Source organism: Watersipora subatra, chromosome 2, assembly GCF_963576615.1.
Source record: "Watersipora subatra chromosome 2, tzWatSuba1.1, whole genome shotgun sequence".
NCBI lineage: Eukaryota > Metazoa > Bryozoa > Gymnolaemata > Cheilostomatida > Watersiporidae > Watersipora > Watersipora subatra.
The window spans coordinates 35,337,548-35,362,855 of record NC_088709.1 but is presented as its reverse complement, the minus strand read 5'-3'; the positions used below and the strand labels follow the sequence as shown (position 1 = coordinate 35,362,855).

Below are 25,308 nucleotides of genomic sequence, written 5' to 3'. Positions count from 1 at the left end.
TCGTCTAGTCGTAATCTGATCATGTGACCCATACTTTGCGAATAATTTCTGCGACATTTTTCGATTATCACAGGTGACCAACAAGCTCATCATGTTTATCAGATGATGATATGTACTCCTTAACAAAGGTTAACAAATTAAACGAATTTTCACGGTAGATTATAAGTTATCAGTGCTAAAAGTGACAGCATTACAATGGCGATGAAATAGACACGTAAGAACAATAGACATGGTTTTATTGAATGCGTGAACTATATTTGTGAAAATATTTCTATGAATGAGGTTGCGTGAAAGTGTAAACAGAAGCCATCTTGTACAACTACGTCCCATTTGAGCCGTTTTGGAAAGAGATTCTAATCTACGGCAGTCTCGTGATGTCTGCGATTAACTGTTCGTTTTGAGCTTTTAAGAACTTGTAATCACATTTCCACATATTTTGCACCTACAACACAGCAGAGTAAGACATAGTGAATCTTTTGATACCAAATAACTGTAATGTGAACTTTGTTGCAAGTCAACCTTTAATGTTTAGTATGAAGGAAGAGTCATGAAATGTAATCAAAACTCTGTTACCATCAATTTCATGAGAAAAGCTGGAGACTGCTTTGTTTATCCAGAGGAGGAAGACGTTCATGATGTTGACTTCGAATCTATAGTTATATTTTTGGGACAGCCAGTGAACACTGGTGGGACTCTGAGGGTTAGAAATCGAACTACATTCAGAGTGGATTTATCTGCTTATACTGTAAGATAAACTATTCTCAATAATACTGCTGATAGAGACATTGTGGGCGACACACTTTTTACTACATTATTTCACGATAATGCTCATACGACTTGTTTCCACATTTTACGTTATAAACTATGTATATTTAGTTTACCATGTTCTATGTCTTAGTCATGAGTCAAATTTAATTAGCCCATTGTCACACTTTATGTTTTAACACAGTTAAAGATATCAAATATATATTATGTGCAAGCAAATCACATATTTATTGCTATGGCTCACTTTGCCCCATTGGGTGGATCACTTTGCCCCAGTAGTGGGGCAAAGTGAGCCAGGTGTAACATGTTGCAAAAACAATAAGTTCTCGCGATGGATCCAAAGTAGAGCATTGGAATTAAAATACAATAATAACAACATGTTGAACTCTCTATAGACCAAGTTTCTGCTCAATTCAAGCAGTCACTTTTATTTTATTTGAGAAACAAAAAAATTGGCTCACTGTGCCCCGTCTTCCCCTATATCTTATGACAAATACAGGGAGTCTGCATCCCGCACTCAGGCTGAACTCGCTTATGAAATACCTAAAATATTGGATAACAGGCTCAAGGGCAGTTGTTATCAGTTTTTGCGATCTTTTCTCTTTGCTAAACAAACCTATTTTACCGAAAGAATAGATTCCCATGTTGCAAACGTGTCAGAGTGTCACGGCCACTAATCTGCGACGTTTTGACTATTCATAGTCATTGAGCCTGTTTGCAACAAACATTCGCTTGACTGACTGTTTATACCAACAAGCAATAAGCTCCTTAATTTTGATCAATAAAAAGAGCTTGAAGTGTTTCTAATACAAACTTCTTTTTTTAATTCAAGTTTATACAACTCAAGTTTAAGCACCAGGTAAAAAGAACAGTACAAATGTTAATAATATATTTATTTTCAGCGGTGATACCATATCTTTCCAAAAGTCATTGGAGTTTTATGCAAGTATAAAGGTATATAGGTATATAAGGTATAGTATAGGTATAAAGGTATATATATATAGTAGAAGGGTATAAAGGCAAACTGTGTGCAGGTTTTTAAATTCCACTATTCAAACTTTAAAGGATTTACCTGTTTAAACTTGTTATACAAGAAATGAAATAACATGTGTTGATATATTTAAAGTATTTTACTAAATTGTTTGTTTGAGACGTTTGCATAACCGAAGACTAGTCTCACTATTACCGTATGACACTGGGCAGGTTTATTTCACTCGCAGATTTGGCTCGCTAAGCCAGCAATAACTTGAATCGAAAATATGATTACGGTCAGAATTGGCGAGGTAATGATGATCCATCTCTGCAGTAAGTCGCGAGTGCTGCCGATTCATATTATGCTGCTGTTTATGCTGACAAACATGATATAACATACGAATGAAAGCGAATGTCAATATTTATTGTCACATTTACATGTTATTATAACCTTGTGAAATGAGGACAAAAAGAAATTTATTTTAAAAACTTTTATTCAATAAGAAGGCTTTACTGTTATGTTACTGTTATGTGCCCAGTGAAATATACATGTAGGAATATCGAGCTACAAAATAAAGAAATCAACACACCTCTCAAGTCTATCATAAGTTGCCTGCTTTAAAAGAGTGATTCCAGATCTAGAGTATCAATATCTATGCTAGAGTATCAAGCAATTAAATAAATTAATTAAATTAAAAAAAAACATTATTGCCAAATAGATTGGAGGTTGAAGTGTTTAACTTCTGACACTCTCTTAGACTTAGACTGTCTCTTAGACTTAGACTGTCTCTTAGACTTAGACTGTCTCTTAGACTTAGACTGTCTCTTAGACTTAGACTGTCTCTTAGACTTAGACTGTCTCTTAGACTTAGACTGTCTCTTAGACTTAGACTGTCTCTTAGACTTAGACTGTCTCTTAGACTTAGACTGTCTCTTAGACTTAGACTGTCTCTTAGACTTAGACTGTCTCTTAGACTTAGACTGTCTCTTAGACTTAGACTGTCTCTTAGACTTAGACTGTCTCTTAGACTTAGACTGTCTCTTAGACTGTCTCTCATAATTATTTATGAAACTTATGGTACTTTATTGGCAATAATTTAATTTCAACAATAGAAACTTTTTTCATATGTCATATTTGTAACACACAGATGGACTTGATGTGTTAGAAATAAGGTTAAAACAAGGTACACGGTAAAACCTGCCTTGATGACAGAAGCGAAATGTTTGGTTGAAAAGGAAAGTTTTAAACTTTTACCGGAAGGTTATAAACCGTTACCACTTGAGTTAAAGCTAAGATTACACTGTAGAAAGCATGAATAGGCCCTTTTTAAGTCAATAAACATAAATAACTCCAATGTATTAAAATTTTTTCTTAGTGGTTCTTTTTAGCGCTCAGACTTAGCTTGGTTTCTTGCTTCTTTTTAGCGCTCAGACTTAGCTTGGTTTCTTGCTTCTACAATTTATGTTTACGCTGGACCAAAAACAAAGTTTGCGTTTGTAACGGTTTGCACTTTGAGTAAGAATTGAGGTCAAACTGTTATGAAACGGCATTTTGTTATTATGAAGTATAGTTTTACAAAACATTATACAGGGAGCAATCTGGGCAAGCTCAAAAGGAGTAAATAATTGTCTTCTAATTTTATTTACACGTGTAAAATGTATGTATATATATACAATCAATGTATATATAACTTATGTATATATAATGTGCAAATATATAGAATACATATATATAATGTATGTATATGTAATGTATGTATATATGGTGTACATATTAGTAATGTTTGTATATGTGGCGTATGTATATATGATGTATGTATAAATATAATGTACGTATATATAATGTATGTATATATAACGTACATATTAATAGCGTATGTATATATAATGCAGGTATATATAATATATGTATACATAATGTACCTATATGCGTGTAAATAATGTATGTATATACTGTATGTATACATGATGTATGTATAAATAATGTACATATTAATAATGTATGTATATATAATGCATGTATATAAAATGCATAGTGTATATAATTATATAATGTATACATAATGTACATATGCATGTATATAATATATAATGTATGTAGCCTATATATAGTGTCCATTTATATAGCGTGAATACAAACAATTGGCAAGTTAAATCCTACTCGTGTTTAAGACTTGCTAACCCAACTACTAACTATTAATAACCCAACTATCAACTATTAATAACTCAACTATCGATTATTAGTAACTCAACTATCAACTATTAATAACCCAACTATCAACTATTAATAACTCAACTATCGATTATTAGTAACTCAACTATCAACTATTAATAACCCAACTATCAACTATTAATAACCCAACTATCAATTATTAATAACCCAACTATCAAGTATTAATAACCCAACTATCGACTATTAATAACTCAACTATCAACTATTAATAACCCAACTATCGATTATTAATAACTCAACTATCAACTATTAATACCTCAACTATCGACTATTAATAACCCAACTATCAACTATTAATAACCCAACTATCATCTATTAATAACCCAACTATCATCTATTAATAACCCAACTATCAACTATTAATAACCCAACTATCAACTATTAATAACCCAACTATCATCTATTAATAGCCCAACTATCAACTATTAATAACCCAACTATCAACTATTAATAACCCAACTATCAACTATTAATAACCCAACTATCAATTAATAGTAAAATTCAATGTTTAAAGGTTGACTTGTAACATAATTCACATTACAATTATTTGGTATCAAAAGATTCACCATGCCTTACTTTGCTGTGTTGTAGCTGCAAAATATGTGGAAATGTGATTGCAAGCTCTTAAAAGCTACAAAAAACGAACAGTTAATCACCGCCATCACCAAACCGCCGTAGATTGAAATCATTCTCTGACGTAGTCATTACATTTGGTTATTGTTTTGTCACGGGATGTTCTCATATAAATTGAAAGGCTGATAAAAGGCTCAGTATAAAACTTCTAGTAGCACTAGTTTATGACAACCACTTCGGGTTTTACCGAAGAGCCCTTACCAAATATAGACGCTCGCTAGTCTACAGTTTTGTTTCGGCTTGGTCTAATCGTTTAGTTGCAGTCTGATCATGTGACCCATACTTCCTGTGAAACAGCACAAATAATATCCGCAGCATTTTCCGATTATATCACAGATGACCAACAAGCTTGTCGTGTTTATCAAAGGATGATATGCACTCCTCCGAGATAAGGTTAAATAATTAAAAGAATTTTTACGGTAGGTATTGAGATATCAGTCCTCAAAATGACAGCATTACAATGATGATGAAATAGATGCGTAAGAACATTAGACATGGTTTTATTGAATGTGTGAAGTATATTTGTAAAAATATTTTGACGAATAAGGTTGCATGAAAGTGTAAACAGCAGCCATCTTGTACAACTATGTTATATTTGAGCCGTTTTGGAAAGAGATTCTAATCTACGGCGGTCTCGTGATGGCGGTGATTAACTGTTCGTTTTTGAGCTTTTAATAACTTGTAATCACATTTCCACATATTTTGCACCTACAACACAACAGAGTAAGACATAATAAATATTTTGCTACCAAATAACTTTAAAGTGAATTTTGTTGCAAGTCAACCTTTAAAAGCGTCTGACATTTGTAAGAAGCTATTGAATAGTTGAAACAAAAAACACAAACTTAAATTTATTATTTGTAATTATTTAGGTTTCAAAAATAGCTAAATTTTCAAACTATGTACATAATGCTTATAAAATGGAATTTTTAATTGTTGTGCATTTTGCAATTTTATCTCACAATCTGATTTATAAATCCAAAGACAAGAGTTTCTGTGCGAAGGTTTTCAGAAGAACAGAATCTTCAGAATGACAACTAATTTGTGGAATACTATTTTAAAGCAACACAATTGCTAGAGCATGTAATATTTACCTAGCTAAACAGGCCAATCTGTAGATAAACCTATTTGTGTAATTTAATCAAGAAGCTAAGATCAACAGGCGTGAGAAAGGGCAAAGTTACATAGCTGAGCAGTAGCATTGTTACGGAGTAGCTGGTCAAAATATGCATGGCGCCACCTAAGCAGTTTCTGCATCTGGCATAGCAGTTCACTGAGCCACAGTATGAGCTGCCAACTGAAGGTATCAAGGCGTTAACTCATGTTCAGTCTTACTATATGTGTAACGATTCAATTACACTAAAAATATGGCGGCCATGACTTTACAGCTCAATGATCACAATTCCTTTTACGCTGGGAGCTACTTCAACAAAGTATTGATTGACATTTAAAGCTATACACCGAGCATGTATAGTGTCTGTAGTTTCAAAAATGTTCACAGAGTGTGTATAGTGTCTGTAGCTTCACAAGTATACACGGAGCGTGTATAGTGTCTGTAGTTTCACAAGTGTACACGGAGGATGTATAGTGTCTGTAGCTTCACAAGTGTACACGGAGTGTGTATAGTGTCTGTAGTTTCACAAGTGTACACGGAGCATGTATAGTGTCTGTAGTTTCAAAAGTGTTCACAGAGTGTGTATAGTGTCTGTAGCTTCACAAGTATACACGGAGCGTGTATAGTGTCTGTAGTTTCACAAGTGTACACGGAGGATGTATAGTGTCTGTAGCTTCACAAGTGTACACGGAGTGTGTATAGTGTCTGTAGTTTCACAAGTGTACACGGAGCATGTATAGTGTCTGTAGCTTCACAAGTGTACATGGAGCGTGTATTGTGTCTGTAGTTTCACAAGTGTACATAGAGCGTGTATAGTGTCTGTAGTTCCACAACTGTACACGGAGCGTGTATAGTGTCTGTAGTTCCACAAGTGTACACAGAGCGTGTATAGTGTCTGTAGTTTCACAAGCGTGCCCAGCAACATGTAGAGTGTCTGCTAGTTTAATATTTGTACACAAGAATATGTACCGCACGTGCTAGTTTTAAAAGTGGGCACAGAAATTTGGTTAAGGGCTATGCAAGGTTTGAGCTCTCTTGTTTGTGGTTTGACCATGCACAAGCACAGTCTATACTGTGTGCCAACTGATGCTAGGGCAACTTCGCTAACAGTCACCATTGAAGCATAATAATTATGTCTTAAACAGGTAGCAGAAATTTAGTGTGGCTATGCAGTGATTGGTTGGTGTTAATAGTTTGTAGTTGTTAAGCAGACGTCTAAAGAAAAGTGGAAAAAAGGTGAAATTAGACAACAATACCTAGACATTTGATTATCAAGTCTATCAGTAATGCCAAAGATAGGGTGTCTACGATGGAACCATTGCATGGGCTATTGCATGGAGTTGTGGCTACCTGACTAGCTAGAATTCAGCTCGCCATTCTTCAAGGCCCAACTCTTGCACGAGTACGTGTTGAAAATGCTGAGAAGGCCAGAGGAGGTACAAGCAACTCTGATAGAGCAACAGGTAGCCATCCACCAGGAAGACCAAGAGCAACTCCTGCTATATGTGCCAAGAGACTGGGCCTTTGGCCCGCAAACAAGAGGAAAACAACCCCAAGTTACAGGCAAAACCATACCAGGTCATGAGAGCGTGGCCAAATCACACTTGACTGATAGAGCGTCAGGAGCAGTCTTCGGTACAGAGTTAGAGCCGCTAAAACCTTTTCTATGCTTACCCAAAGGAGCTCGAAAGGGTGCCTACCATCATAGAGCCTTGAAGAAAACCCGACATGAAGGAGGTCAGAACAGAGAGGCAGGAGGCTCAGACCAAGTGCAAAGCTGAGCTAGAGCTAGCAACACAGAGGCAGGAACCTCTACTAACTTTGAACTCGGTGGGGAGCTCGACCTGGCTGAAGGACTCCGAAGACAGCTAGAAAAAGAAAAGTGCGATGTTCGGGGAGTTTTCCGCAATCCCTTCCCTGGCCTTTTAGCCCAGAGCAAAAGGCACCTAGAGCCGGTTGGCATAATCCCAGGCAGGCTCAGGTCAATCAGTGACCTGGCTGATATGCAAAATGGGGGTGGCTAACGGTAGTCGCAGCCAATCCAAAGGATCAGAAGGCTAAGAATACAAAGGCTGAGAAGAAGAGAGTTGGGGGGAATATCGAGTCTGAGCTATTAGCTTCTGCGTCCCACAGCGACCCAGTTCTCTCTCAGAGACACAGCAACTTTTCTACTACAGCCACCACTACTGATCGAATTTTCTGCTCTATTGTCAAAATGGATAAATCAAGTGAGGCCGCTCTTGTTATGCTGAACTTGATCAACTCCATCGAAAAGGGAGAAGAAGACGAGCCCTTGGCGGGCTTGTTGCCTTTAGATATCGGGCCCGGCCATTTCAGATAAAACAACTAGAGCCCCAGCAACCGAGAAGAAGAGTGTTTGGCATGGCTGCCTCCCTGGTCAAATCTGTTCCACACAGAAATGCTCAGGTTGCGTCACACCTGGTCGACACTTTAGCCGCCACAGATCAATTGATACTTGCTCGCACCCACTCTTTTTAAGACAATGCCGAGCAGCTCTTCAGTACCAACAGAAAAGCCTTTAGAGATCCACAAGCGCCTTGACTGGGTGGAAGAGGTAGAAAGGGCTGAATTGGCTGAGCTGCCTTGGATCTTTTGTATATTTGAGACCAAGCCTGTTTGGTCAGGTGTACTTGCTCATAAACCACCGAGGAAGCTGTGTAGCAGACTAGAGAAGTTTCTTATCGAACCGAAAAAGGGCATAATTTCTGCTGAGCGCTATATCAGTGGCGACACATGTGACAAGGTGAGCGAATCATTTCCAAGACCCAGCACCTGTGACCTGTGTCGAGTCACTACCAGCGCTCGCAAGAACTGAGAACACGTTATTCAGCACTTCGTCATTTACTTGCGCCCCTGCCGGAATTAACTTGTGTCAGGTGACCAAGTCATGTCACGCCGGAGGGCACACACAATCGCTGAATGCGAGTGCCTGGTTTACCTGGTCGACCAAACCTACTGGAAGCCATTCCTTTGGGCTAAAGGCTGGCTGACTGACTTGGCAATGATGCCACATACTCCTACACTGGCTGTAGCTGACTGCGCCCTAGAGAGCTGACAGCCCAGTCAGCTGTGACGAGTCGATCGATCCTGGATCAATCAGCAGAGCAACACTGGAGCCCATGCCAACTGAGAGCCCAAGCCAACTGAGAGCCCAAGTTGCTGCTGTACAGCCAAACTCGCTCGGATCATCTAGAGCCAGGAAGCGCCGGCTCTAATCACAGCTGCTCTTGCCTCCCGGCTGTTACACTTTCCTCCAGAGCCTTCACTGGAGGAGAGTGTAACAGCAGAGCATGAAGATCAGGGCAGGCCAAATCCTCAGTAACTATTGAGTATAGATGAGACTAGTCATAGTCACTAGTGAGTACAGACAAGACTGGTCATAGTCAAATGGCTGACCCGAACACAATTAGGATTTTTTCCAATTTTAATGCATATCTTTTAAGTCTATTTTTGTGTGAGCTATTCAATGGTTGTATCAAATACATCAAGTTTTATTGCTAGGAGAAAATTGTTAATCCGTTTTGGGTCCCCACCATTACAGCTAGATTCGTAAAACGATATTCACCTTAGTGCATGTCACATCCACTGGACTATCCTGTAACTTCTAGATTAAAATTATCTCAATTGTGAGCTGACAAGTCCATTTAACACTATTGGATAACCATATCGGCAGCTTCACTAATTCTGCCATGTCAATTTCATTGGTGTTGTTACATGAATGGAGCTGACAATTGATGTGACATACTCATAGGTACATCTATGGGCATTGAATTTCAAACCCATGAAATGGCAATCACATGACTTTTACATTGACAGCGATACGTAATGCAAGCGCCATATTGGAGAGCTAATTGTGTACTAGTTCCATATGTAAACCAACAGTGAAAAGTGATAGAAACGTATATGTTGCATGGTTTTTTCCGCTTGGATGTTAATAAAAACTCCTCCTACACAACGTTTAGAGTGCCCTGGTAGAAGAAAACTTATTTATAACATATGGAGTAGAATATAATAAATGATAGGTGGATGTAAAATAGGTTTTAGTGGACCATATTATTCATAAAAACTGTTGTAGGCTATTTTACATATGCATAAACCCTGCAAACAGTATAGTCAGGCAAATAATAACAATTCCATTATATTACAGATTATATATGCATACACCATAACTGAGAAACTTAGCACATGAAATATTTTGATAAAAACAACACATATGCTGCCAAAACAGAAACTTTTTTCAAGATTTAAGTGATAATAGCTATGATATGCATAATACAGTATCTGTAAACAATGGAATAAACTACAACAACTACTAAACGAAAATTAAAAATAGTTGTAATAGAGGCAATCAAAATAATGCAAACAAGGAAATGCAGGAATTAGTGTAATCAGATGATTAAACCTATACATAGACATTACAGAAACTATGTGAAAGGAGATTTGTATACCACTGAATATTGAGCCAAGGTGCATCAGAGTTTCTTAGAACTAAATCAGATTAGAAATAGCAGTACAACAACAGCTACAGATGATTATTACAGTGATTACATTGTTACTGGCCTTTAAAAAGTACTGCTTTAGTATTTTATGCCGCAAAGATACACCTTGCAGTTTGGATGTACGATTTTAACATAATGATGCTGTCGGAGATCATAAAACAACTGAATAAGGTTTTTCATCAATGAAGCAGTGGTTGGATATGCCATCTGCTGCTACCGATAACATACACCGCACATTGGAGTGAATCTGGCTTTGCATTAATATTAAAGCGTCGATCTGCAGCTAGCAGGATCCTGATGACACTGTCTGATGAACGCACCAATCCTCCATTGTTTTGTAGCTTGAGTAGTGTATAGAGATGTCGGTACTGGATACTTGACTCAGTGGTAAAAAGCGACTGACGGCAAATGTCACGTGACAGCACTTTAGTTAACTTTTGCACAATGTAGCCAGCTATATAGACTTTACAGTTACCTATAACAGAAATTTGACACCTGAAATCATTGTGGGCTCCACAAACTGATCAACTTCTGGAGTAGCCTGTATGATAAAAATTTCGTTTTGAGCAGTAAAATTACCCGTCTTACCAGGTCCTGATTCTGCACCACATTTGCTGATAAGTTTGCGAAAGGTAGCCTTAAACTGAGTAACAGTAGGATTATTGTTCCAACCGCCTAAACAAAAGCATCAATTATAAAAATTACATAAAATCAACAAAAATGAATGTCTTATTCACATAAACATAGTACCCTTAAGATACAACAATACAGCTAATAAAATAAGCCAAAATAAAATAGGTCAAAATGCTACCATATCGCTATTTAAAATGAAAATGTGGCAATTTTCACTGGAAGTCATTCACACACATCTTAGGCATAACGCTTAATGGAAGTTTCTTTATCAAGGGTGGATCAAAATTGGATTGCACCCACGAGATTATTTCAGTAGAAATGACAACAAACAAATTGCAGAAATACTGCAAAGAAGTACTAACCATTGCCACAGATGCATTAATAGAGAGATTCACATCAACATCTTTTGCTAAGCTGCAGACATATTCATAACCATTTGCTGTGGCAGCTGTCGCTGTTTTGCGTGCTGTTTGAGGTTTCTAATTTTTTTTAGATATATTTACTTCAAGTTGAACAACCTAGCAGCACTGTGCTTGACACTAATTATTGTTTTGAATTAAATCTTTGAGAAGCACCATTCAAAATTGAAAAATAAACCCTTAAATGACTGAACAGTGTAAACAGTGTAGGCACAGCATTTGGTTTCAGATGAATATTTTGAACTGTTCTGTCAAAACATTGATCATTGAAATGCTCGTTGCAGACAAGTGCCCAAAGATCAGGCTTATTCACTCTTCTGCAGTTGCGATACCATTGTAAACAACGCGAGTTCTCAGTTACTTTGTTTGAATTAAAATGAAACTGTAGTAGTTAGCAACAGTAGTAATAGCAATAGTATTATTACTCTTACCTCCTTACTGCTAGCTATATCCAGGTACAACAATAAATAATATTATAGGCACTACAAACATTTTTTTCAAAAATTCATTTAGAAATAACGCAATGGTTTGTAGTTTCTAAATATTACTATATTGAACATTTCAAATTTAAATAATAAAAAACCTTTGTTTTGAAGGAGGAAAAAGTTCATTCGCTAGCTTATAAACTTATCTAATCGTCGACAACATACAGTCAACTCGTACAGTCAACTCGTACAGTCAACTCGTACAGTCAACTCGTACAGTCAACTCGTACAGTCAACTCGTACAGTCAACTCGCACAGTCAACTCATACAGTCAACTCGTACAGTCAACTCGTACACTCAACTCGTACAGTCAAACACTGATCGACTCTCACTCACCCAGTGATTAGTGTAGTGGAACTAACTAGTAGCAGTACTAACTAGTAGTAGCCGTAAACTTTAGCAATAGTAATAGAACTAGTGGTAGAAGTGAATCACTTGTGAAATGTCATGCCCTTTCCTTTGAAAGTCCATTCTTGCTGTTTTTACAATTCATGGAATAGCAATAGCACTGTGCACTTACATCCTTCTGTCTCTTATATAAATTATTAGTAGTAATCTCAGTAGTCTGTCCCTTTGATGTAGCAGTGTATTCGTGATCTTCCATAACTGTTAAATCTGAAACTAGATTCCTTTCTCACATTGGACTTAATGAAATTTACTCAAATGCTAACTCTACATGGCACCGGTCGGATTTCCGTACTTGCGAAGGGGAGTTTGAGTTCAATGCGTATGAGTATGTCACATCAATACAGATGATGTCACATACTATAGTATAAAGGTACAGATGTCAATACAGATGTCACCTCGCTGCCATAAATAGAAAGTCCGATCTTTCTAATTTATGGCTACAACTCATTTGGCTAATGCTGCGCGCATCCAGATTTGGTTAGGTCTCCAAAGTTGGCAGCAATGTCTCTTTCTTTTGAACCAAAGTTCGCCTGCATCTTCAGTCAATAAGTTAACTAGACACGGGATGCCGCTAGTTAAATAGTAGTAAACAGCACTTCTAGATATTGGGTCATAGGAATGTCAGCCTTTCCAAATTCCCTTATTGGCTAATTCCTGATAGCCCATATCAAGAAAACAAATACCCAGTGCTAAAATCATAAATTCCACAATGAAATGATCTATAACCAGATTACCTAGTTTTGGAAGTTACGTTACTGCAGTTATAAAGGTGACAACTCCATATTACAAGTTTTTTGCTACTTCATAGTAAATAACTCCTATTATATGTGCTAGAATGTCATAGCTAAAATGTGTTTACTTGCAATTTTACAACTTTAGGTCTCCAAACAAACAATTTAATGTATTTACAATAATAATTATATTTATAACACCATCAATTGCCAATTTTTTTGTTCTTAGTAGTTATAAAAATTATAAACAGGCTCGTTTTATGTAAATTAGTGGTCAACCACAAATTTATTACGGACAATGAATGTAACTAAAAGTGCAAAAAGTATGTAGTACAACATAAAAATTGAACAATCTTCCATAATAAAAATTCAATACTAGAAAAGCTTATTATACTACATAGAAAATCCTTCATAGTTATGTTATGATAAAAGTAATGATTTCGCATAAACGAGTCAAATGAGCTAAGCTGTAGTGTAAAGTTTTTTTTTATTGCTGAAAACCTTTCCTACAGCGCGGAACACGAGATGTGTAAGATAGGCTGGTGCAACAACCTTCACATACTTGCTTCAACTTTAGCAAATTCTGTAGACGATAGCCAACTAGGTAATATAGTGACTTTTTCAGCTGTGCTGATCTCCTGATGTGAAGCTAGAACTATATCTATGAGCTGAGGCTCTGCAGTTGGTACTTCTAAGGTAGATGGCAATAAATCTCCGAAGTACTCTCGTTGATCTTCTTCATAGAAGTTTTGGTCGGTTTGAGATACTCTACCACAGTGATCAGTTTTAGAGCATATTTTAATTATCTAGCTGTTGACATAGGACTTCTACATTTTACTGGGTTGAAAAGGTTCTCGACGGTCTTGTGTCAACCTGGAGGTGAGTAAGAACTCCATGCTGTCAAGCATGTCATCACAAATGTTGAGTCCGGAGTGTGTAGATAAGTGAATACCAGCTTGGACTGGCTTCCATGTATATTTGACTCCTATCTGTATTGACTGAACTATTTGTATAAAATCATCAAAAAATGATTGAGCATCAGCATAAGCATCAAGTTTGTGTTTAGATGAAGCCATTATTAAAGTAGAAAAATGTCAATGCAAAATCATTCACGCTGTCAGATAAACAAAAGTTCGCTTTTAGCCTGGTGTAAACTTAACTAATCATAGATATAATGCTTGTGCTATATATAAACAAATCAGACCATCTTGACGAACTTTGTGGTATACAAAAATGGGGCAACAAGGCTAGAAAAACAGTGATTTAGTTTGTGTATAAATCGTATTTATAATTCAATACCTCAATTTTCAATAGAGCTTTATATGGTAACGTGAGTTTGTTTGGTACTTGTTTTTGCTAGTAATAAACCTTCGGTGGTATTAATTTTACATAAATCAAATTTGGAATTGCATTACCGCTAATTATCGCGGTCGCCTTTCATCGACGGACTTGAGTGTAGCGATTTTGATTGCACCGCTCCATAACGCCGAATAAATGTTTGAAGGTAGCAAAAGGAGTGGCTGAAATAGTCCGAAGTTTAAAGCGGGATGACTGTAAATCCAAATTGACGTAGTGAATGAGGAAAAAGTTTTAAAATTATGTTATTTCAACGTCATAGATCTGCGTGCTGTCGAGTTCTAGACATCGGTACACTCACTATTCTTTTTTCAGTTTTACAAATATTAGGAGAGCAGCTTCGGAAAGTCGTTGGTAAAACGGAATTGGTGATCTATCAATTACTATTGTCGTGCTCGATATCGCTAGCAAATTGAAGTCACTGTCTGCTTTAAAAGTCACATTAGGATATCAACTTTTGACTTTTTCTCACAAGAAGTTTTTGGCATTTCCATCTGACAAGTATGTATGTGTAACAGTAACGTTTCAGAAGATTTTACGGAGGGGCGTTTAAATTTTATCTGTTTTCCATGTTTGTAGGAAAGAACCATTGTAAATAAACCATAACGAATAACAATCCAGCTAAACAGTTCCTATCTTCGATATCACCAATGTTGATTACAATTGAACAACATTTCTGCGTGATCGATGTCGAACGTTGAGAATGGCAGCCTTTTTTGCAAAATTAGGTTTCCAACTAACTTGCAATATTCAGTTAGATATTTAGGTTTAAGCACATCTTTATAGGTGAGTACATTGGTGATACATTATGAGAATATTTATTGTCAGTAAATTTTAATGATACATGTATACAATAGCTTTTGAGTACAACCTACATTACGTACGTTTAATTAACTATTGCTGTCCAGTGCGGGATTTCGTTGTTTTCAAGTGTAAACAGATAAAAATTTATTGCCAAATGACAAAGAAAATCACAGCGAACCGAGGTACGCTGTTGCTTACTCGTGTTTGTACTCTATAAGGCCATCATGAAATTACTCGCATATAACACCGTAGATGCCCAATGGTTTTGAAAAATGTTTTACCTAAGCGTTGAGACAACTAGTTGCTTGTCATTCAAATAGACCAATTGAAAAGATTTTTGGTTAGGTTACAGTATCATATTGTAGTCCGGAATAACCCAATTACATCGTTGCACATGTTTGGCTCAATGATAATGAAAAGCATTGTATATTCATTTTTATACCCTTTTATGAATGAATACTAATATGCCAGATAGAAAACTGTGCATGCCACAGATACATTTGTGCCTGATAATTTTGCAATTGTCCTACAGTTTACATATTCGACTATATGCATATATAGTAGCAACCTTGGCACCTCAACTTCAGAAAATGTCATTAAAGGTTATACTTGTATAGATCACATATCATGTATCAACAAGCCTTATGAAAGCTGACAGAGAGACTAAAAATTACACTGCTTACGAACATAACCAAAGACTACCCAACTGTCTATTTTTAATGTAAATTGTTCAAATTGATCAGACAGGGAATGGCCAAGCGCAATTAATTTAACAATTTTTAAAGGTTGACTTGCAACAAATTTCACAGTACAGTTATTTGGTATCAAAAGATTCACCATGTCTTACTCTGCTGTGTCGTAGGTGTAAAATATGTGGAAATGTGATTACAAGCTCTTAAAAGTCACAAACGAACAGTTAATCGCAGCCATCACGAAAACGCCGTAGGTTGGAATTCCTTTCCAAAACTGCTCAAATGGGAAGTAGTTGAACACGATGGCTTCTGTTTACACTTTTATGCAACCTCATTCGTCGAAATGTTTTCACAAATACACTTCACGTATTCAATAAAACCATGTCTATTGTCCTTACTGTAATGCTGTCACTTTGAGCACTGTTATCTCAAAACCTACCGTAAAAATTCGTTAAATTTTATAACCTTACCTCGAAGGAGTGCATATCGACCTCTGATAAACATGAGGAGCCTGTTGGTCATCTGTGATAGTTGAAAAATGCTGCAGAAATTGTCCACGCTATTTGGCCGGAAGTATGGGTCACATGATCAGGTTACGACTAGATGATTAAACCAAACTGAAGCAAAACTGTAAAGTAGCGAGCATCTACATTTGACAAGGGCTCTCTGGTAAAACCCGAAATGTTTGGCATAAACTAGTGCTATGAAATGTTTTATTTTTAGCCTTTTATAGGCCAGTTGAGTACATGGTGGAAATAAAGGGATTCCAAACCACGGCGTTTTCGTGATGGCAGCGATTAACTGTTCGTTTTTGAGCTTTTAAGGGCTTTTAATCGTATTTCCACATATTTTGCACCTACATCACAACAGAGTAAGACATGGTGAATCTTTCGATACCAAATAACTGTAATGTGAATTTTGTTGCAAATCAACCTTTAAGCTACCATAGAGTAGGGTTAGAACCACTACAAAAAGATCCACAAAGATTTTGTTATATTAAACAGAATTATGTATATGTAGGTTACTTTTGACTGTAAACTCATTTTAAATAGGTACCAAACAGTTTTATTACATTGTCAAACAGGCAAGGGTCCTCCAGAACTTGAGTACATTAGCTACGGTTTGGGATTTTGGTTTGGTATTGTCTCTCAAATCACAGAAAAAAATAGTATAAATGCTAATGCTCTGTTTGTATAGGGCCTACAGCAATTATCGAGCTGTGAGAGATAGAAAGCGAATTCTAGTGAGCGTAGGTAAAAAAGCGAGGTGCGGTTAAAAAGTGAGCGTAGCAATCTCTACTCATTCTAATTCACTCAAGACCATGAGAACAGTTATTAGGTAGGCATCGTTAGTCTTGCAGACTCAGACTCATCTTTTATGCGTGTTAAATATAAAATAATCACTACAACTAGTAGCGGTTATTCTCATTAAATGACTATCCCTTAGTTGTACTGATGCGCTCTTGATGGGAAGATAGAAAATTTAGAAATTCCAAGTAGGTTATTACGTGTAGATATGTCTTGACTACATCTAATAGCTAAAATTGCTCAGAGTAAGGGATGCCAATCCACTGTTAGTAGGTAATCACATCATGAATTAGACTGTTTTTCTAGTTGCCTTGAAGATTTTAAGAGCTTTTTGCAACAGATATATGTTATTGTATTGAGATCACTGATTTTAAGTATTAACTGATTATTACTATATTTGATTTGTGCATCATTCCTAGTGAATTCATCGTAAATGGAGGTTGTGGAAAAAGAGAACAAATACTAAAGTAAACTTGTCATCTAGTTTGATGGTTTCATTTGGCATATTGCAAGATATTTGTCTGTTAATAGATATTCTATGTTTTACAATAATTAACATATGCTTCAATTGAAATCATTAGATCTTGCATTAATTGTTGAAAATCTAAAATTATCACAATGATGAATGCATAAATTGCAGTTAATTCCTGCAAATTTTGTGTATTTTTGTAGTGATAGAGCACAACATTAGATACATTTTGTTTTTAGTTTATAATCGTCATTCGCATATGAAGTCAAATTTTGGCGTTTGTTGCAGTTGAGACATTGTATATATATTTGAAATACATGAATATATTTTGCTGACCCAATTTTCTTAGATCAATGTACAAAGTATTAAAAACTGTTTGACGGCGTTTGAGTATAACAAAATTGTCCTATGTTCACTAAGGACTTTTTGATATAATATAAAGGTTTTTATCAATGTCACTTCCAAGCTTTTTTATTATTCATGGGTTTAAGTATTGTGAAGGATCATTTCTAGTAGTTATTGTTTTGGTATTTCGTCTGTAAAGTGTAAGCTAGGAGTTGCATTGCTAATCAGCATTTACAAAGATGTGAGATGAAAATTTTATACATTGTACTCTAATCACATTTTTTATTATTTAATTTGTTAAAAGCAGTTTCAGATCTACAATAGAGTATTTAAGCGTTTTTGAGGATGCTTGTTCCCTACTACCAATATAATACTTCCTAAACGCTTATATACAGTCATACCTTGACATACAAGCTTAGTGCATGCCAGGACAGAGATCATATGACAATTGTTTTGTATTTCAAAGCGTATCTTTCGTATCTCTAATTTTTTTCCATATAAAGTAACTAAATACAAATTAATCCATTCCTATTTTTTAGAAAAAAACACCTAAAAAAAGGATATTACGATGGAAAAACGTGTTTTTAATTGTACTAATTCACAAACTACTCTCAAATAGTAACAAATGCTTATCTATATGTGATGATCTGGAATAGAATGTAACATTACTATGTACAGTACTGTATGGAGTTCTTATCTCAAGACAGGTGGCAGCGGCTAAGGGCGGTGTGAGAGAGACTTGACGCCAACATGTTCGGTACGCTACACTTGTGATTCTAACAAAAACTTAAGTTAATCTAGCTTACTAAGCATGCACTTAAAATAAGCTTTATTCTTACATTGAACTTAATTCTAATTTTGTTTTCCCACGACCAAACAAGAGTGAAGCGATTGATTGGGAGATTTATGATAAATGTACATGTGTACACAACTCCCGAAAAATTATCCGTTAACGGCGTCACCAAACCCTTGTAACGAAATCCTATCAACAAATTTAACTATTTTTCAGTAAAGTCGTTTAAGTATAATAATGATACAAAACGCATATAAACCTATTTAAATATGTTACCAAGCCTTTGAAAGGTTACCGCAAATTCCTAAAACTAACCCATCTGATCGGATTATACACAAATATACAGATTAATTTGGACGAAAATCGCGACAAAACGCTTGAAAAGCTTGGTTTAATAAAAGTTAAGACCGGAAATTGAAACGCCGAGCAACAGAGAATAGAACGATAAAGTCTTGCGCAATTCACAAAAAAAAACGTGCACTTTTCACCAGTCTATAGCATTGTCGAATTGCCGAAGGTTTCTGTAATTAACGTAGGAGTACAGAAATCGTTTCATTCTTGCTGATTTCAATTTTTTCATTTTCAATTTCATTTGCCGACACATTTGAGTACTTTCGTATTCTACGGTAACTGATGTCCAACGCAGTATAAGTAAAGGAGATGACGATGATATTTTTAACGGTTCTTATGAGATTATTACAATAATTAATTATAAGTTTGGATGACTACAGAACAATGACTACGTAGTACAGATTTTCTAAAAATCTAACGCAGTGTAAGTAAAGGGATATTCGATGATATTTTTTCTAACGGTTCTTATGAGATTATTACATAATTAATTATAAGTTTAGATGACTACAGAACAATGACTACGTAAAACAGCTTTTCTAAAAATCTATATAAATATCGCAACTTCGTGATATTGTTAGCTATGACGTTTTGAAATATAAACAAGATTGTGCATTGGTTAGCTATTATTACTATATTAATTATATTGGTTATTCTAATAATATCAGTGCATTTTACTTCTAATATTGGCCAATATTGCATTTCTCTTTTTGCAGGAGGAGAGATATAAACATATAATATTTTCCTTTCATTATTGCTATTTGTTGTATATAATAACACCCACACTAGAGATGCCCCGATTCTAAATTCACCAGCCGATTCAGATACCGATCCGATATACCGATCTTAATTGAAAAATAATCCGGTTCAGATACCGATTCAGATCTTTTGTGTTGCATAGATAGTAGCTCATTTTATTATGCAAATACAAACATAATGCAAAGAAAACATGAATATTATTGTATTTATTTGTTTGCATTTATGGAAAAAAATATATACATATTCACATACTGACATACTGTGCATGTAGTAACAAAACAGTCCATGTTTCTTGTAATTTGTAAATAAAGGTAATTACTGTTAGTGGTACAGTTCTATCTGTGATAACGAAGTCCCTCTTCTATTGTTAGATGAACTGCTGTGCCTGTACAAGTTTATAGCAAATCAATGTTTCCTTTAAAAACCGTTAGTGATTCAATTATCTCAGTAAGACGTCTCTTTTCTTCCATCATTATCAATGTAGCCAAGCGTCCTGAAAGGGGATTCCCTTGCAACAGATGTTGGAGGACAGGCTACATACCGATACGCCACTGGGGTTACCGTTTTTGTACAATACAAACGATTCATTGTATGGTCAGGATCAAGATAGATAACTTTATGCGTCGACTGTTTAAATTACTTTCGTAATGCTAGTAAATAGAAATATTACACTGTGTTCTTGTTTCCCATTTTTATCTTGTTCGTGATTGCTTGCAATAAAACCTATCGCTGTAATTGGGAAATACCACACTTTTTGTTTACGTTCTGGCTAAAAAGTTTCCTTCGCTGTGTTGATCAGGCTATAGACATGAAATAAATTGTGTGGCAGGCCTGAAATTCATTAAGTAAAAGTAAGAAGCTTACAGCTGATGAATTTTTATTAGTATAGCAGGTTAAAATACAGTTTTCTGCTAAATGGTTGATCTGTAAAAAGTATCGGCAGGTTCAGATTTTTTAAGAAAAGATCGGCCGATACCGATTCAGATACTTGACACTCATATCGGCACCGATACCGATTCTGATACCAAAATTCTGGCAACTCTAACCCACACCCAGTACATTACAGCTACCATTGCAGTTATCCTATTTGACTGCTAATATTGCATTTCTCAACCATCAGTACCCTTTCTTTTTCCCAATATTACTTTGGTCGTGGGCTGTATGACAGTGGAATTTCTAGTAATATAGATTATTTTTTGACTTGGCTCTTTTTGTCTCGCTTTTTGATTCACATTCACCTTTAGCCGGCCTCTTTAAAACCTTTCCAAACTAATTCGACGAGAAAGAGCGAGCGATGCTCTTCTCTTTTGCGGTCTCTTGCATACTTGGCCACCTGGCAGTCGCGTTGAGAACCTGTACGCGTGTATCTCCAATTTCTCTCATATCTGAAAGGAAAAATTTGCTCTGAATTATCGTATAAATCTTAAACCATAACTGTCACGTACAACTTTATCGTATTTTCTAGGTAAATCAGACACGCTGATTCCGGTTTTGTACTCAAAATAAAGATTGGTCCATTAATCTTCAAAGTCATTAAGGCTTTTTTAAAATGTTCTAATATCCGTCTCGAAAACAACACAATTTGCATAACAGGCTCCGAACATAAATATGTGACGAAGTTAGGGATGTTTAGTCCAATTTAGAATAATAGAGATGGGTATCTTAAAACCTATCAGTATCTAAATCGAGCCTGTAAAATTATCAGTCTTTTATGAAAGGTATATGAACTATTTAAAATTGCTCATAGCTTGTCACATGATGTTTAAATAGGTTGAACGCAAAGAAAATGAGCACAAAAAAGCGCGATTTTATCACAAGCTAGCGTTGTTTTCGCGCCTTTTTGAGCTCATTTTTTAAATATGCATTGTTAAATAGCTTATCTACCTTTCAGAAAAGACAGATTATTTTTAAGGCTGAATTTAGATAATAATGGGTTTTAAGACATCCATCTCTATCATTCTAAATCGGTCTAAGCATCCCTAATGTCCGTTCCTAAAAAGCTAGGTTACATAATGTATTTATGGGCGGAGCTTGTTGTGCCGATTATGTTGTTTTTGAGACCGATATTAAAACCCTGTAAAAAAGCCTTCATTACTCTGAAAGTTATTGGGCCAATCCTTATTTTGAGTACAAAATCGGAATCAGAGTGTCTGAATTACGTAGTAAATACAATAAAAGTTGTATGTGACAGTTATGGTTTACATTTCTCCTATGTTAGTACATTAGTATGTTGAGGTATGAGTGTATAGTAGACACATTGAATATTCACCAGCTGTGTTCATATCTCTTCTCCATGCTAAAAAATGGGAGATTTTGCTAGTGCAAACCTGATTTATTAACTAAAAACGTTGTATTCCTTTTTATGGATAGCCAGCAATTTCGAGCCATAAGTTTCACCGTCAAATTTTGTACCAAGCTTTAAAGCTGTTAAACAAACAGTTTGAGAGGGCACTTGGTTGCAGTGTGTAGCCAACAGTTTGAGAGGGAGCTTGGCTGCAGTGTGTAGCCAACAGTTTGAGAGGGCACATGGTTGCAGTGTGTAGCCAACAGTTTGAGAGGGTGCTTGGTTGCAGTGTGTAGCCAACAGTTTGAGAGGGCACATGGCTACAGTGTGTAGCAAACAGTTTGAGAGGGCACTTGGTTGCAGTGTGTAGCAAACAATTTGAGAGGGCACATGGTTGCAGTGTTTAGCAAACAGTTTGAGAGGGCACTTGGTTGCAGTGTGTAGCCAACAGTTTGAGAGGGCACTTGGTTGCAGTGTGTAGCAAATTGATAAAATGGCTACGCTACCCAGTCTTTCACTTGCGAACAAAAATTAAAGCACACTGATGCCAAACTTATGGCGTTTACAGCGTGAATAGTTGTATCATTAATTGTATAGATAACTCCTGTCATTCACCAGGAAAATTAAAAACTTGTCATATTAGCTTCTTCTAAATGCTGTGTAAACATCTTAGTACCGGCTACCAATTCTACCGGTTTACGGTAATTGTGTTCGAGCAAACTATGTAGAATAAGGTCTTTGTATCGGCACAGTTCCGTAGCTACCCACAATAACGACATACAGCCTCCCAAAAGCCCCGCCCACATTATGCCTGTCGCCTATCCTGGGTGTGGGGCTGTATATCATTGCCCACACCAAAAACTAGTTTCTTACTACTGTAAGGAAAATAAGTAAACTGCGTCTTTGAAAAGAATATGTGGCGAAACCAACTACATCCCTAAAAGTCATGTACATTGTATAGTTGACTGTCAACATTATCGAGTCATTGGTATCAATGTGTAGGAAAAAATTCAATTCACTGGTCACATTTGATTAGTTGATTCAAGTACTAAACAAATGGCTGAGCTATGCAAAAGTGCCTGTCCATGCAGCTCTGATTGCACTTCATAAATCCATCTATCAGAAAAGATTTCAGCACAGGTGTCAACGGGGCCATGATATATTCAATGTTCTACAAATCATGTTTTGCATTATCTTCAACAATATTATTTTATTATATAATTTTTACCAGCAAAAAAACTTTCATCTCGTCATAAAGCTTTTATTAAAAATATCTATCAAGTCGTGGCCACTCACATAGTTTCAGCTGATACAATAAGACAAATTGATCTACTGCAGCAAACCCAAACAAAACATCATGGTTTATGCAGCACACATTCAAGTCTCTCTTTCACATTTATGGCAGTTTCCACACTGACAAAGCTGCTTCCGCTGGTGGGACGGCATAAACATCCTCTAATCAGTAAAACCAATGCAATAAATATATGTCATTCTATGTTCATTCTTGTCATTCAAATTGGGAGTTAGATAGATTGCGAGTGTAATTTTAAAAATGAACAAATGTTTAACAAAAGCAAAAGTACGCCAAGCCAACGATTCGAAGCTTTGGTTTTGGAAGTTAAAGATTTGCATTGATCAATCGATTTTCTTCACTTTCCACAAGTGAGAAGTGAACATCTAAAGTCAAATCGTAAATCTAATTTACTAGATAAAACTGCCACAGAAAATTTGAAGCAAATATCGCTCGGTTAAACGATAAAAATTTATAAAACGATGATTGGTGATAGCAAAAAGTTATAATTTTATTAATTAGTACATGTATTAATGAGTACTAAAAATATTACCTTTAGTATATTCATCAATCTAAGCCGTTGTATTGCTAGATGCTATGGATTGAAAAGAAGCCGTCAAGAACTCACTGTACATACGTATCTCGCACGCGCAGGAAATTTCTTTATAACCTCAGACAGGGAAATATAATCTTAATGTAAACTCAACAGTATATCTATAGGAGACTCAGAGTAAAAGATAAATTTACCTCCATTATCATATCTTCCTTCGTAGCACTTTAACCACCTGATGCCCAGAAAACTCGGAGTCACCTTCGCAGTAACTTTACAGTACTTTTTACAATTCTGTTGTTTGTCAATAAAACGTGTCGATCGAATAATTCATTAAGGTAATGATGTTAATTAATTTAGTAAATATCGATGTCCATGGGAATTAATAATAGAGTAAAATCCCTAAATTTGAGATCACAGATAACACGTTTTACGAGTGATAACATTTATTATGACCTTTATGAAAACTGTGCTGATAATTGGCTAATGAAGCGACCTTATATTTATTGCTCGTGAACTCTTTTCTGATGTCTCACTAGTTACGTCACGAATGAAGCACACGCTGTAATGTGAGCTTTTTAAAAGATGGCCTCATTCAAACGCTTATATCTCTGGACAGGATTTGACTACAAAGACAAAAATGACAAACTGTAGCTGATGTTTTAGCCTTTTATTAGTCTTAATTTCATAAAATCGAATTTTTTGACGCAACTACATCTTTAACGATGAAGGTAAACGGCGATCTAACTACATTAAAAACCAAACCAAATTAAACTTTAATCAATTGTTTGACAAGTTTCTGATCAACAGATAATGCTAAACTATTGACTAGTAGACTGCTCCAGTTTTGAACAAATCTCTCTGATTATCGGCTAGTTTACAGACGGATTAAGGAGTGCCAATAACATTGTGTTAACATCAAAGCTTTGTAATTGGAATGCAGAATCAGCACCTGTTAGCATAGGGGTAATTTACCTGCAAAGTAGTGCATTTATCACAGGCGCAGTACTTCTTACTAAAGAATTGGATATTCAGTGACAAAGTTTGTTGATGCTGCAACTAGCAAGCCTAGTTAGAATATTTTTAAATTTAAAATCTCCCACTAATGGAAGAAACAGCTAATACCCTAGGACACTTATGTATTCGCCTCATCTAACTTTCGCGTTTTCGCGGAGTCATCCTTTTGCGAAAATTTCATGTGCGAAACTAAACTAGCATAACGAACGAGCGAATACGCGAAATTAAATAGCTTTGTTCATTGATAGACTCAGGCCTGTATTCACTGGTTGCAGGTTGGGGTGGCTAATGTTAGGCGACTAGTTATGGACACCTAGGGTGTGGAGGGGGGGGTGGCGGTGTAAGCCCCCAACAGGTTTATCTTATGTAGGGCCTCAAGC

General features: G+C 36.0%; 2 protein-coding genes across 4 annotated transcripts in view; one reads left to right on the top strand and one right to left on the bottom strand.

Annotated features, from left to right (window-relative positions):
- Positions 1-2,442: 2,442 nt before the first annotated feature.
- On the bottom strand, positions 2,443-5,805 carry LOC137388163 (uncharacterized). The gene is made up of 2 exons (XM_068074667.1): positions 5,788-5,805; positions 2,443-2,790 (listed from the first exon to the last, which is right to left on the bottom strand). The coding sequence occupies exons 1-2, from the start codon at positions 5,803-5,805 to the stop codon at positions 2,443-2,445; spliced, it is 366 nt and encodes a 121-aa protein (XP_067930768.1).
- An 8,792-nt stretch (positions 5,806-14,597) lies between these two features.
- The window catches only part of LOC137387452 (casein kinase I-like), a 73,687-nt gene continuing 62,976 nt past the window's right edge, over positions 14,598-25,308 (top strand). For 2 of the 3 annotated variants that reach the window (XM_068073881.1, XM_068073879.1), the window contains exon 1: positions 14,598-14,770. The gene's annotated coding sequence lies outside the window, so the exon portion shown is untranslated. The remainder of the gene's footprint in view (positions 14,771-25,308) is intronic. The other variant, XM_068073880.1, reaches the window with a different exon arrangement.